A 15749-nucleotide genomic window follows, 5' to 3' on the forward strand; every position below is an offset into this window, starting at 1 on the left:
AAGTCAGGTTCTACATTTTTTTACAAGTTTTTTGTTCTACTCTTTGCATTATGTTCATATATTTTTTATTAAATGAGACACATATTTTTATAGATGTGCAGTTGATACCAGGTGTCCATGATGAACTTTGGAATTTTTCAGTCTCAATGTGAATGTAGAGCTTCCTCAAGGGAGTAGAATGTTTTTTTGTATGGTTTTGTAAAAGGTATGTGGCATAATCCCTAGATTTTTATGAATATTTATACAAAAATCATCCAGGGAAACCTCTGTCTTCCCCTTTGTTACTGAATAAAAGATTTCACCAAGAAGTTTCAAGCATATACCTCCATGAAGCAAAAAAAGTTATTGCTATCTAAAGAGCCACCTTTCAGGAGACTTACTGTAACGTGACTGGAGGGGTAATGGTTGAGTAGAATTTGCAATTCCAGCATCAAATAAATGGTAAAGGAAAATATTTAATAATTGAAAACTTCCTGCTTTAGATAATATATTTTTCTCAATATCTCCCCCAACACCTTCATAGGGTTCAGTCTAAAGCTGTTCATTAGGGTCCACAAGATGCCTTTAACCATTGAAACAGTTTGCAGAAGCGAAGGTTTCTAACAGCTTGACTTCACAGCCCCTGCTGTGCTAAAAAGCATTTATTTCACCACATGTTCCTTTGAGATGACTTGCATAAGGTCTGCTCTCAAGAGGTTTAGATAGATACTACCAAAGCTTGTAGAACTTTACTGGTCTGTGGATGTTAGTATCTATTAACAGGCAGAGAGGCACTGGCGAAACAAAGTAAAGATTTCTAAAAACCTTTCCAAAAACCATTTAAATGTGACCTCTTAAGATTTTGAGCCTAGGGGTTAAAATTAGTTTTCATTGCACTTCTGAAATTACTATTGCAATGTTTCTGGTTTGTTGGAAAGGGGATTATTGTAAATGTTTTAACACTTAGGTGTTAATATAAGAGGTAAAGAGCATATTCTTCATTCCTAATGATATTTATTATGCCTTGTGACACACAATTTTGCTAAAAGTCAGAATCATAAAAGTTTATCTGTGGAATACCCAGAACACTGAGTAGGATCATGCAAACAAAATTAAGTTACCGTTATTATTTATGTGTAAATAAAATCCAGTTCTGTTCAACTCTAGCTATCTCTTTCCTGCTTCTCTGGTACTGCTAACAGAAGTAAATTCATTTTGAAATCAAAGGCCTGTAGTTGCACTGACTTGATTTGGTTGGGGTTTTTTTGTTCATGTCTGGTCTGTATTTACTTTTCATTTACATGATTCCATGAATTTACACGTGTTGCATTAAAAGACTGCCTGGGCGTGGGGAAAGGAATCTGAGTTGCAGCAGTTACATAAAAGTGTGTGCTAAGAATCACTGCTTGATACCTGCTTTTTTGAATAGCAGTTCCACTATAAACCACCGGTTTGCCTCATTTCATACGTGGGACACTAGTGTACCATCTTTGGTGAGATTAGTCCTCTTAAGTCCTTTCTAGTTTTGGCTTTGGACACCTTTCTAGGTGCTTCAGCAGCAAGGCAATCATCTAGCTTTTCTATATTGTCTAAGTTCTGTAGGTTCTTAAATTACTGAGATATCTTTGTGTTTAGCCCAAGAGCTTCACAGCAGTTAATTTCATTCACCTGTGCATATTCAGAAATAGCAATTCTGGAAAGGTAAGCGCCACTGTCCCCCCTAAAACCTGTACTGTCAGCTTGGTTTCAGTGAGCAGACACTTCAATGCTACACTGGTTACCAGAGAAGCCTTAAAACTTCAACTAACTGCTAATGGCTTTGTAGGAAGCGTCAGACCATTTTGCTGCATCTTCAGATGATTTCTAGGTGCACAAGATCACAAATGGAAGGAGACATCTAACGTATCTTGCTGCTTTGCCTACAGTCAGAGTGAAGGTGGAAGCAGGTAACTTAGGCAGATTGGATCGGACCCTGTGATATCCCTCCCGCTTGCCACTGGCTTCTTAGGAATTTCAGGGGCCCTGCAAACCCCAGGCATGAAAAATGCCAGTGGGGTAGAACATAAATTTGGTCAAACAGGAGTGCCTGTTGCTTGTGCATATACAAATGCACTGGAAAAATGTGATTAAATGTGATTTATAAACCTTAGCTGATACCATAGGGATTATCCTTTTAATTCACAGCACTATTCACTGTAAAGTTGTGACAGATTAAGTAAGCAGAGTGCCTATTAATACTCTGGTGCTTAATGATAACTGCTTTTAAATGAAACCAATCAATCTTTGTCTTCCTTTTTTATTTTTGTATTTATTTTTTTTTTTAGATTTAAACACAGTTTGTGTTAGTAAATACACATGACAGTTGTCAAATTACAAGAGTTTTGTTTTGACTTTATATTTAGTGTAGGGAAAGTCTCACTTTCTCAGTCTGTATTGGAATGAGCAGCCTACACTCAAGCATAATGAAGGGAACTGGCTCTCTTTATAGATACCTGAACATGCACCAATGCCTAAAATAAGTTTACACAGAAGGAGCTGTGGGTGAAAAGAAAAAAAAAAAATTAAATTTCTCTAAAGCTGTGAGAATTCTCAGCCCCATCTTGACAAAAGATTTAGACACTTCAACTTTCAAGGAGAAAGAACATGAAATTGTAGAGGTGGGTTATTAAAGCATTTTGGTGGGTTTAAGGATTTTACAGATGCCATTACAAAATCAGATAAATCCATAAGAGACCTTATTCAGACAAATGTAGATCATTCTCTCAAAGGGATTTATAGATAGCTCCTGTCAGTTAGAGCTGTGAGAGTGTTAGCAGGTTGTTCTCTGAATCTTTTCATTTCCTCTGTCAGTGTAAAGCAAGAATTATTTCAATTGAGGCAATGAAGCTGCACAATCATAAGATGGATGAAAGGTGTAGAAGTGGGTCCTGTGACCTTCCTGTCAGTGGAAGGAGCTAAAATAAGGAAATGACAATTGTTGAAGAAGCCCTCCATTTATCATCAGAGGTGATTTTGCACAGTTTTAGCTGTGTTTAAAGTTCTGTATTTACATTCAGAAGTAGAACCTGCATAATAAATGTCTGTCCGATCTACTGTATTCTTTACGTATTTTAAAAGCGCTGAGCATCTGTTTTGCTAATCACGTGTAGCTTCTTTTTCTGAATTTATTATCATGCCAATTTTGCAGTTTGTCTTCCTCTCTTTGACTTTGCAGCAACTTTGTCTGGTGTCCCACTTAGCCACAGATTTTCTTTCAGCTACCTTGTATAACCATTGTTCTTACCATACCATTCCAGTTTGTTGTGCGAGTCCTAATTCTTCTCCAGTGAAGAGATTTGTGTTTTGTTCTAAAAATAGGACTTTCAAAATATTCTATAGTGTATAAAAGTGCTGTATATGACTAGAGATAGTAGATCAAGTAGGGCATAAAGACTGAGCTACCTCACTCTGTTTGAATGAGCAGCATCCGAGACATTCACATTTACACATATGTTGGTGCATCTCAGTAGCCTTCAGCGGAGGTGGGTCAGTTTGTGTGGTGGAAAATTTGAACGTGGGTAAATAGTCTTTTGTCCTTATAAACAGTTTGCTGAGCGTCCGGGCAAGCACAATAGGTATTTGAATAAAAACTTGAAGACTGCTTTACTAGTTCAAGCCACTTGTCTAACAACCCGTCTGACAATAACTAGTAGCTGATGCCTAGGCAAAGGCATTAAAATAGGGCAAATATGCAATGAGAATTTCCCAGTATAATACTTTTATCAGTGGACTTAGTGAGCCAAAAGTGGTGTCACTGTGTATAAGAGGTATTTATGGATTTCTCCTTCACAGAATTTTAAAATCTTTTCCAAACCTGTGTAGACCTCTGGTATTCACAGCTTCCAGTTTCTGCAGAGTCAGTGATATGAGTGTACATAGCAGAGATCTCATGAGACAGGATTTGCTTATAACAAGAACTTCGGTATTTCTCAAAGAGAAAACTTACGTATTTTCAGTGAGTGCTTGCATCCTTCCTGGTATCCTGAGAGTTCCTGTGTTCTTCCTTGGCCTTAGAACCACAGGTTGAATCCTTCCCTTGTAAACTGAAATTCTGATCAGTTTTAATACCAACATAGCTTTTATCTCCATGACTGTAATGCATTGCCATTATCCACTTATACTAGATGAATGCTTATGACTTTATACTCTTTGCTCACAAATTAGATTTTGGGACAGGAGGAGAATACCGAGTGACACCTGATGTCCCAGGACCAAACAATGTTGACAATCTAAATATGTAGTTAATAGTGCCTACCCCTACCGTACATGCAGAACATCAGTGCCATTTGTAGAAGATTTCACAAACGCAGATGTTAATGTGTCACAATTCCCATAAATAAGTCATTCTGATGTTAGAATCTCATAAATGCTGGTTCCACTACATGTGCAACTCATGAATTCAGGCTGCGTGGAGGTCAAACCGTAAGGAGGTTGTCCTTCGTTCCTCTTGAGTCTAGCAGCTGATACCTCTGTACAGTGCTGTGGCAAAAAGGACGAGCATAAAGGGCAGGTAAAATTACAGCATCCTGGTATGAATTACAGCACCAGATTACGCCTGCACTTGTGTCCTGTGTAGCAAAGCAGCATGTTGAGTGCAGCATCCCCAAACATACTTCGTGTCTCAGACACTATCCTCAGAACAGCCTTTTTACCGAGGCTTAGTAAATACCGGGTCTCTGGTGGATACTTGGGCCTTGTTGCCTCAGCAACTCTGAGAGGATTTTCCCTGCCAGAATTCAAAGGTTTAAGGTCCTGTTTCCACTTCTCTGACTCATTTTTTTCTGGCACAGTGCCAAATCAAGAGGGTCTCTGTCACACGACAATTCTTTCTGTTAATTTTTAAAGCAATTTATTTTTTACCTTTACACATGAATAAATACACACAGAGGATCAGAATGTTTTGTTCATAGCAGTAACTCAAAAGCAACTCAACTGAGGCGAGTAAGTGCAAAAGGAATATCAGGTTCATGTCAAGAGGAAGAAACCCTGGTTGTTTATACTTTTTAAACAGGAAAAGATATCCACAAGATCTTGTTAGGCCCAGCACTATGCTTTAACTAGAAATCTGTCTTCTCTGTTTGGCCCAGTGACTGAACATGAGACAAGGTCGGCCATACATCATCGGTCCCCATGAGCAGGGGAGCATGTGCCACTGTTATTCCTGACTTCATGGGCCCTGGCACTGGGGCGCACACTGTTTGGATAGAATATAAAAGGAAACAAATCAAACAAACCTCAGAAAGAAAACTTTGGCTTTGAAGGACAGTAGAAAAAATGAACAAAAGCATCTCCTCAACAGGCATAGAAAGATAACCATAAAACTAGTTAAAACATGATCCCGCAACTGAGCTGCCTTGTTCTACGAATAAATCAACAATCTATGGAAACATGTTCGAAGCAGAAGAGAACATTAAGGATTTTTTGCTTCATAAAGCAGCACCTCAACCAGTAAAACTCAAACTATTTTGGGCGCTGGCTGGAGATGTCAGTCAGTGTCAAAGGAGCCATGCTGACTGTCAAGCTAATCAAGCTCAAGTATCAGTATCATAGATTTACATATAAACCCACAAATTTGACATCAGTTTTGCCCTCTCTTTTTTGAGGATGTTCTAATTATTACTGTATTCATTTAAATTAAATGTAAGGAATTTAAATAGACTATTTAAACAGAAGTACGTGCTGTCATATACCATGAACAAAAGGGATGTCGATTTTTTAACTCTGAATTAAAAATTAAAACTTACCTCCAGCTGGTCTCTACACTGTTAGCTATCAACGCTGACGGTTTACACAGCAGTGCTTTATAGGGTGCATGGCTGTGTTTTGCCAGGGAGTTTACCCAAGTAGCTCAAGGGAGGAATTGCTGCATTCAGTCATCCTCACACACTCACACACAGCATTTTTTTCTCTGACACCCGTGCTGGCTATGATTCCTTAGTTGCTTCCTTCCCCAAGTGAAATTTGCTTTCCTTCCCCAACGTTGCCGCATATTCATAGCAGAAAGAGGCAAAACCAGAACCACTGATGATCCCTGCAGACGTGGGGAGGCACTTGGCTGTGAGTGTGCGGTGAAGGGGCTGTGGGAACACAATAGGTGAATAGTGGAGGAAAGGTGTATGAACTCCTGACGTCTCCTGGCATTTATAAAGACTTTCCGTAAGATTTACTGGGTCTATAAGTGTGTAATGCACCAAAAAAGTGAACCTTGCCCCTTTTTTTCTTGTTCATTGAAGCTATCGCTCCTTGTCCATCAGACCTCCGAGTGGAATTTAAAAAGTGGTGGGAAGCTCTCACGCCCAAACCCTGCTTAGTTACCATATGAATGCTCAACTCATTGTTTGAAGTAACACTTAGGAGGACAATGGATAAAGGAGGAAACTGGAGACAGCAACTAACACCTGTGAATCAGAACTTAAACAGCCTTCTTTTACATAATTAAAGAAGCAGGCACAATGCACATTGACTTCAAAATGTGGTCCAAAGACAATGCTGGTGCATGTAAATCCCTTTTCAGTGCCATTACTTACATGTCAGGTTTGATCATTTTCTAAAAAAAATCTTAGTCATGAGTGAATGTTGCAAAATGTCGCAAGGAGGGGTTTTTTTTGGCGGGGAAGGAAAAAGCAAAGAGAGAAACATTTAAGAGCAATTGCAATTTCATGGAGGAGGGAGAAGTCCTGATGAAGTTGTTAAAATGCATGGACTTCAGATAGGCAGCAGAAACTCATTGTAAGACACAGAACATTTCTAACCTTGCAAATAGCAATTATGATTTAACAACCTGTAATCAGCACTATATACTTTTCTGTATTAAAAAAAAATGCATGCTATGAAATTGTTTCATTAAATCGTATTTATTGCAGAATGTGAGCAGAATTCTATGGTGCTTTCTCAAGGAAGCAATCCATATGTGTGCTTAACGTGCTCATATGCAATTATTTCTTAAATAGGTTATGTTGTGCTTCTCTAGAACTTTATTTAATGAAGCTAGTTAACATTATGACTCTTGAAATGACAGTCTCAAAAAAGCTATATCTACAATTTACATATATTAATAAGTATTAGGGGCATAGTTGTCTATGTGCACACATCAGTAGTGTTGCTAGAATTGTACTGGCGTAAAAAGGATAAAAGTGAAGGTTATTCAGTAGTCAGAATAAATCAATGAGTATACAGTTAGATATTTCTCTCTGGAGAAATGTAATGTCATTAAAAAGTATCTAATATCTACCCTTCTGTCTCCATAAAGTTTACGGAGATATAAGTAACTTCACATACTTCAGCTATAATATTCCTGATGGTAGTACACACTGAAATCACATTTTGGAATATTTGTTCTCTATCTTTAAATGGTATCAGTAGTACAAAGTTAGAAAAAATATGTAAAGTCCTGACCACACTGAAGTGAAAGTTTAACTTGCATTGTCTTCCAAGTAATCTAGATTGGTTCTTTCTAACCATCTTCATCAGAGAAGATGGTTTCTTCACAGGGGAATTGTACTAATTTTAAAAGGGAAAGCATGGTTGTGATGAAAAGTGGGAAGAAAAAAAGAAGAGAGGGAAAGAAAGAAAGAGGAAGGAAGGAAGGAAAGGGAAAGAGAAAGAAAAAGAAGAAAGTAAAAACTGAAAAACTGTTTGTGTCCATTACATGCTACAGTGTCGATGGTAATTATATTCTGTTAACTAATTACTATTCAAGGTCCAAGATAAGGACAAAGTAAATAATTAATCAGTAATTAAAACAGTGATTTTCTTCTTGGAGTGGATATCTTGTCTATACTTCATGTTCATGTTAGACTTTCGGGTTTTATATTGTAAATTCATTGCTGTTTTGCAGATTTGGTGTACGGATACTATAGACAGCAGCGGAAATTGACTGAAGAGATCGATTGGTCATATACAGGTAAGCAAAACCGTCTGTTGGAGAACTTGCTTTTATGTGATATTTTCATGTTCATTGTTAGAACTTCAAGAGCCTGTTATGTCTGTATACCACTTACCATATGCCTGAACAATTGCTAAAGTAAAAATGTAGGAAATGGAATCTGAGAAATTGCAGGAACTTTACAACAGGAGAGACTATTTTCCTTTCTTACATCTGTTACTTTTGGAAAGAGAAGGTCCTCATCCTTAAAACCTTAACCTCAGACATGATTTACTTGATGAAGGCTGAGCCAATAAATCGCTAGGTGCTCATTTATCATCTGAATGTTACTCTTCTGGCAAGTTTGAAAAGCAGACAGGCTGAAACAAGGCACAGCATGTTACGTGAGTAAGAACACATCAATATACTGCTTATGAACTTCTGCACTTCGCTTCTGAGCACCTGAGCATCCTTTCCAGGTCTCACCCTGATTCTCCTAAAAAATAAGTCATTTGAGCTCTCCCATTTGCGTAAGTGAGAAAGATATACCCTTAAATTCTGTATGATCTTCATGACAGAAGGACTAAAAGAAATTCTTAATTAACCTCCTAGATTTTTCTGTAAAAGTCAAGCCACTTTCAGTAATATTGAAAAGGTAATTGTGTCCTAAATGATAGGTATATATTACCGAGACATGCATAGACTCTTACATTTGTAATCATTTAAGTTATTGTTTCAAAAAACAAGTAGTTTATTAAAAGAAATAAGGACTGTCAAGTTTCAGTGTTTCATATATTTGATTCAAAATACGTTCCTGTTGTTAAAGAAATGTACATGATTCTTTTTCTTTCTCTCACACTCTTTCTCATTTTTGTGAGAGTTTTTATCTTCCAGGGTGAAACATATCTAACAAGTTTTGAGCCTGGAGAGAATTGAAACAGGCTAGTCATAAACCTTTCAAAATGAGATTTATAATGAAAACTCCTACTTACACAGATTGTACTGCAAAATCCAAGCATAAGATCAATCAGTGCACTATTTCATGTTCAAAATCCATCCATTTTTTAATTTTGCAGTTAGAGGAATGCAAGGATAAGCCTCCAGGATTACAGGTGACCAAAGAGCAATTTATGAGTTGAGTTTAAAGAGCAGCGAATGAGTTTTGCATAGGATATTGGAGGACAGAGCTCTTCCCTAGCCTGCACAGAACACCCACCCACTGGGCAGCTGCTGCAGCAGGCACAGGTCACATTTGCTGGATATTTTTGATGGCACAACAGCACAGACTCTGCAAGCTGGAGGACCCAGACCTGTTGGTTCTATCCCTTAACATGTGAGATACCTTCATATAGTCAGTTCATGTGCCTTGCCCTAGTGGCTCTACTGTTGGCAAAGCCTTTCTCCCCGTCCAGACCTATAGAGTCAGGCGCACATGGTGCATGGGTTGCCTGAATTTGAGAGGAGTCCTGCTCAGCTCTGTGTGCCCAGCCCAGCAGCCTCCTGCCCCTGCAGCATCCTGTTCCTGCAGCATCCTGCTCCTGCAGTATCCTACCCAAGCAGCATCCTACCCAAGCAGCATCTTACCCCTGCTCCTGCTGCCTCACCCGGCCCTCTGCCCCGTGGGCTCCGTGTGTCCCCAGCAGTCATAACACAGCTGGCTCCATAATGTGTTCAGATGTGGATTTTCAAAGCTTTTTGCAGGAGCTGCATGTAAATCAGGTACTCGGTGTCTAGGGATGGCAAGTGTATGGTGAGCTTTCTTGAAATACCAGGTAATTGGTTCGTGCCATAAAGGGAACACACAAATTCAGCTTTCACTTAAAAAAAGGCAGTCTTCCTAAATGTGAAGAAAAATTACCAATTTTAACATTGTGTGTTGGACGCACAGAATTCTAGAGTGTGAAGCATATTGATTTTCATCTCATTCATTTGTAATAATTTGCCTATTTTAATCTAATTATTTTGTTGCTGGGGGAAGTGGTATCAGGTACTGTATGTATAACTACTATACCTAGCTCAGACCTACGGTTTTGAAGGATACACCAACATACATATTTCTGAATGGATGACCTGTGCTTTGTCAGTACATCCTTTCCTCAGACACCAGTTACATTCTTCTGTCTTATAACCTGCTCACTGAAAGACCTGAAAAGTTAGCCTCTGTGTGCCAATGAAGTGTTATGAGTGGGCCTATCCTGCAACCATAGAGTTTAATCCACTATAACTAAGAAAAATCTTAACTGGCTTGGCAAACTGATCTGAGTTTGAGCAGATGTAATTCTCTATATCAAATAATAAATTTCAGACACATCAGCCACAGTGGGTCAATACACTCCTTTATTGGGATGGTGCTGTGAGGTGGAAGTAAAATGGAACTAGAGAAATAACTTGAATCTTATCTGCTGAAATCATGCAATTCTGAAGGTGGAGTTTCATCATCAGATTTTGACTCTGGTAAATGTCTAAAGAAGTCATAAATGTTACTGGAAACATTTTGTAGTACTTCTAAAGGGCTCTGCTTTAAGCCATAGACAAATCCTGCATTTGCAAGCATGAATTTATTTTTTTGTGTCCTGACTTAGCATGTATTTGCATAAACAAATACAGTGTTAAAGAGATGGAAGGCGCAAGTGCTTGTTACAGATGCATCCGATTTTTTCAGGAGTAAGAAGCTAGTTTGTTAGTATTTTAACAATCTTTCATTCTATTTTTCATTAAAACGGTGATAGAAATCAAAAAAAAGGATACCGTGAATATTTTCAAGTGATGTCATATACTAAAAGTGAATCCAACCATTCTTGGTGTAGAAAAAACAAATCTACTGAGGAAGTTTATTTCCTCAGCTCGATTAGATACTAATTGATGATGAAAGATCATTTAGACATTATTTAAGTGCACTGCTAAGGTTAGGCAATCACATATTATTTCAAACCATAAAGCAAGCAAAATAATCTTCAAGTATTTCTCTATTGTAAAGATGAAAGATTAAATTTTATTGATGCTTTGTTTATCTGCATTGTTTTTGCCGGAAGGAATAATGTAATGCTGTTTTCTGGGATTTTTTTTAACATGGCTGGTTGACAATAGTCTGTGAAAACTCCAAGTCTGAATGTACACATGTAGAATTATCCAATGATACCACAAAGAAGATATTTTTTTCCCACTGAAATTTCTTTCTGTTCGGTGTTTCCGCTTGGTATTTGGGTTCTTATTCACAACAAGCTATGTGGTTTAGAGGGAAAAAACTAGAGCTCAGTTCTCTTAAGAGCAAGAAATTTTAAACAGCCTTCCAGGATTTCAAAAGATGAGGGTTTTAAAAAATGTTAAAAATTGGATTTAGTATGTAAATGGATATCACAGCCAGTTCAGTGTTCTTTGTCTCATCACTCAGGAGTATCGAGTTCAGTTTGTACTGCCATTCATTATGTGATACACTGATACACAGTCGCCTTATACATACCGGCAACTCTGGTCTTGAGGAAGGGGTCATTTTAGTATAAACTGTTGGGCCTCTGGGTATTGAAAGAACAATTTTGTTGTTTGCAAGCAGAATGTGAATCATATTTCCGCTTTTCTGTGGGGGGAAGCATCATGAGTCACAGAATCACAGAATAATTTAGGTTTGAAAGGGGTGCTTGGAGATCGTCTGGTCCAACCCCCGTCTCAAAGGGAAGCGAACTTCAAAGCTGAGGCAGGTTGCTCAGATCTCATCCAGCACAGTATTGAAAATCCACAAGGAGGGAAATGCTGCAGCGTGGGCAGTGTGTTCCACTGTCATTTTGAAGAATGTTTTTCATTTACGCAACTGTGACGTCTCTTATCGCAACCTGTGACCATTGCCTCTTGCCCTTTCCCTGCACGCTGTCCTGCAGATTGCCTTTACATAGCGCTGGACTCCAGTGAAGTTCCCCCTCTGGTCTCCAGCCTCTGCAAACTCAGGTGCCTCAGCCTGTCCTCATACATGATGTACTCCAACCCCCTGAACATCTCAGTGGCCTCTGGTTTGTTAATACCCATCTCACACTGTGATGGGGAGGAAGGCAAAACAGTGGTGCACATTCTCGATGTCTCCTCACTAGTGTGCGGTAAAGGGGAACGGTCACGTCCCTTATCGTGCGGGCTGCACTCTTGTCAAGGTTGCCCAGTACGTTGGTGGTCTTCCTGGCTGCAAGGGCACGCTGCTAACTCACACACACACACAACTTGTTCTCCATCAGAATAATTAATGACAATCTTTTCAGATAATTTTTAATATCTGGTTGTCCTGGTTTCAGCTGGAATAGACTTAATTTTCTTCTTTGTGGTTGGTACAGTGCTATGTTTTGGCTCTGATGTGAGAACAATGTCGATAGCACACTGATGGTTTTAGTTGTTGCTGGGTGATGTTTATACTAAATCAAGGACTTTTCAGTTCCTTGGGCCCTGCCAGCCAGAGGTCTGGGGTGGCACAGGAACTTAGGAGGGGACACAGCCAGGACAGGTGACCCCAACTGGCCAAAGAGGTATTCCATACCATGGGACGTCATGCTGAGTATATAAACTGGGGGAAGAAGAAGGAAGGGGGGAGGAGGACACACATTTGACGTTATAGCATTTGTCTTCCCAAGTAACCGTTACGCGTGATGGAGCCCGGCTGTCCTGGGGATGGCCGAACACCTGCCTGCCCGTGGGAAGTGGCGATGAATTCCTTGCTTTGCTTTTCTTTGCTTGTGAGCACGGCTCTTGCTTTACATATTAAATTGTTTTTATCTCAACCCTTGAGTTTTACATCCCTTTCCAATCCTCTTTCCCATCCCTCTGGGTCGGGGGGAGTGAGCGAGCGGCTGCATGTGTTGGCTGCTGGCCAGGGTTAAACCTTGACACTGGTGTATCTCAGTGGTAAAACCTGGCAGTTCATTGATGATGCTCTTCTGGCCTTTGCATCAGTATTTTCTGCAATAGCAATGGCTAAACATAATGGCCTGCTGGTTTTGCTCCCATGTTAAACATTGAGCTAATCTTGTTAAGCTTAAAATTATTATCATTCTATGCCTGATTCAACACCCCCTGGAGATATCCCCCTGGCTTATCATTCCCCATTACTATCGCTACACAGACAAAACTTTAGCTGTCATTTTAAAAGCTGGTTTTGCCACCTCAAACCTTGGAAATTTGCACTGATGTCTTCAAATGTTGATGCCTGTAGTTTGGCTTAGAAATGAAAATGGCCTTATTTTCAGTGGTACTGAGAAAACATAATTCTCTTTCTTGCCCAAACAAGATCTAATGTTTGGATTTCAAATGTTCTGTCATCTTCCAGTACTGAGGAGATTCTACTGCTAAGTCACTGCTCATAAAGTTTATGGAAAAGTAGGTTGTTGTTTATATCCATAATTTACAGGTGTATTTTGCTTTTCACTCAGCATAAAAAAGTGAGCAGGGATCTCAGCTGTGGCTCAAGAGAATAATTTCAACATTGACAGGTAATTCTACATACTCTGTAAAATGTCTGCTGCTTCTGCTACCCCACAGTTTGATCTGGGTAAACTGGGAAGTTTCAGGCTCTCCCCTCATCCTCACCCCATCTCCCTGTTCAGCAGCCATCTGCTGGGATGACGGACAAGGCTAGGCATACGGGCATTGCTTGCTGCCCTGCAGCTGCCCTGGAGAAGATGCTGTTCGGGAGAGTGTGTGTGTGGGCACCCATGCACGCTTCTTGTGAGACAGCTCCAGGAGCAGGGCAAAGTTAGCCAGAGGGTAGAGGTGCAGGCTCTGGGTCCAGACCTTATAGAGGAGCCATTTCATGAGCCAAATCCCAACCGTTGGGCTGTGTGGGAGAGTGGGAGGCACCAGCAGGAGCCTGCTAGAGGTGGGATCCAGGAGCTGCCTACTGAACCAACTGATTTAATGGGCAGTTCTACCAGACCAAACTGGAATGTCTCCAAGAGAACCCTGGCCAAAAGCTGATGAAACCTCCTGCCTTCACTGGCTGTGTAAAACCATGCTCTGGGGAGATGATACATACCAAATTACGTTCAGATTTTTTCTTGCTAGCTAACTACCATGGCAGTATGAGCATAACTTTATGGGAAGATCTGGTCTTTTATCACCTCCTGTGAAATAAATCACTTTGTGTTTTATATTCACCAAGTGACTGATATGCTGTATCAGTTTTGAGAATTAAAGAGAAGCCTATACTCATGGGTCCTGTAGGTTCTTTCCGTAAAGGATGCAGCATAAGAAATCAAAATAACATGCATTCTTTTATTAACTCACATAAAAATAGCTCTGCAGAGGGTCTTTTTTTTAGTAGACCTTATGCTTCAGAGGCTGTCATACCTTTTCTTACATGATAGCTCATTACATGTATTTATATCTCTCAGATCACAGTCACTCATGGTTCCAGTATTTTGTCGCTAAATTCACAGGCTCACTAATTAAAAAGCCTATTACATTATTATGGTTTTGAGAAGGCTGATGATTCAGCAACAGAAATTATGTGTTATGCATCTGTTCACATCAAAGAGACAAGGTGTCCTCAAGCGGGAAGCTACATGCTGGCATTGCTGACCGTAGAGAAATTCATTTTAAAATATCCCAGTATACTGAGTCAACAACACAAAGCATGTTATTCATCACAAATAAGATATCTATTCAGTACATTTCTGAGTTTTGAATTCATATGAAGTGATATGGTTTGGAAGAGTCTGTTTCAAACATCCTTTCCTTTCAATCAGGAGAGCTGATCTTTAAGCAGTAGAAGGCTACTAGCAGCAAAGTGCAATTTATTTAGCTTTGATTCAGCCAATATTTGTAGAATAAATTGAGTGGAAAACTGTTGCCAGGGGTTTTTTGGGAGGAGGTAAGAGAACAGACCCCATATTCATGCACTTTTCGAAGTTGGGTGTTTGTAAGTCAGGTATGAAGAACCGTATGTTGGTATTCATATTTGGCTCATCACTGGTAAAATTGCAGTGTTTTTCTTTCAATAAAGATTTAAGTGATGTGTTTGCCAGAGTTTTCTGATAAGGAACACTGATAAGACCTATTCCTTCCCCCATTTCACTCCTTTATTACTATAAACAAAGGAAGCAGCTGGGTCATTTTCAGAAACTGCACAGCATCTCATTTTGAGCATCAACTAGATTATTCAAACACAGGAAAGTTGATTTCTGGAGTATAGGAATCAAAACATGAGATATTTGCCTAGTGTGGCACTGCTCTTTTGATAAGGTCTGGCCAGAGGTCAGAAAGATATAGACTACCCATTAAATAAATGTGTTTGGAAATTAAAGCTTTTTTTAGGAGTGCTGTCTTTGGGAATGCACCACAGTAAAATGAAAAAAGCAGATTGTGGATATCTCACAGTAGACTACAGCCTCTGGTAAGCCTCTTTGCCCTTCAAAAATGATCATGAAAGTATCCTCATGTATATACTACTGAATGATTTCTCATTTACGAGCATATTCAATCTGTGCTGCAGTGGGAAGGATATGCTCTTGAAGACTACTTGCCTACAAAATGCACAAATGATTACTTTCACTTCATCATCACCTCCATATCAATATGATATATGGATTTGTGAAATTTAGAACCCAGTAAGTAATTCTCCAGTTGCTTACGTTGACAGGACGCCTTGCTTTACTCACCTGCTACAGCCTGTTTGTTTAAGGACTTTCTTACGAGCATTTTTACTAGAAGGCTGTTCTGCTGTATTTATAACAGATTTTGGGTTTTTTCCTAATGGATTCAAATCCCATTCTTTTCAGTATGCATAGTTTTCTAATGTAGTGGAATAAGGGCAATAACTAATTTTGTGCAACTTACTCCCAGATTTGAAGCCATTCATGACCTTGCATGCTTGGTGTTTTGCAAGTGCACCTGACTC

General features: G+C 39.3%; 1 protein-coding gene across 7 annotated transcripts in view; it reads left to right on the top strand.

Annotated features, from left to right (window-relative positions):
• Positions 1–15749, top strand: part of PTPRZ1 (protein tyrosine phosphatase receptor type Z1) — a 183740-nt gene that overhangs the window by 69996 nt on the left and 97995 nt on the right. For all 7 annotated transcript variants that reach the window (XM_080393865.1, XM_080393867.1, XM_080393866.1 and 4 more), the window contains exon 2: positions 7856–7921. In XM_080393865.1, the coding sequence (XP_080249991.1) occupies positions 7856–7921 (66 nt within the window). The remainder of the gene's footprint in view (positions 1–7855; positions 7922–15749) is intronic.

The sequence above is a fragment of the Falco punctatus genome (genome assembly GCF_963210335.1).
Source record: "Falco punctatus genome assembly, chromosome: 6".
In the NCBI taxonomy this organism is placed as follows: Eukaryota; Metazoa; Chordata; class Aves; order Falconiformes; family Falconidae; genus Falco; species Falco punctatus.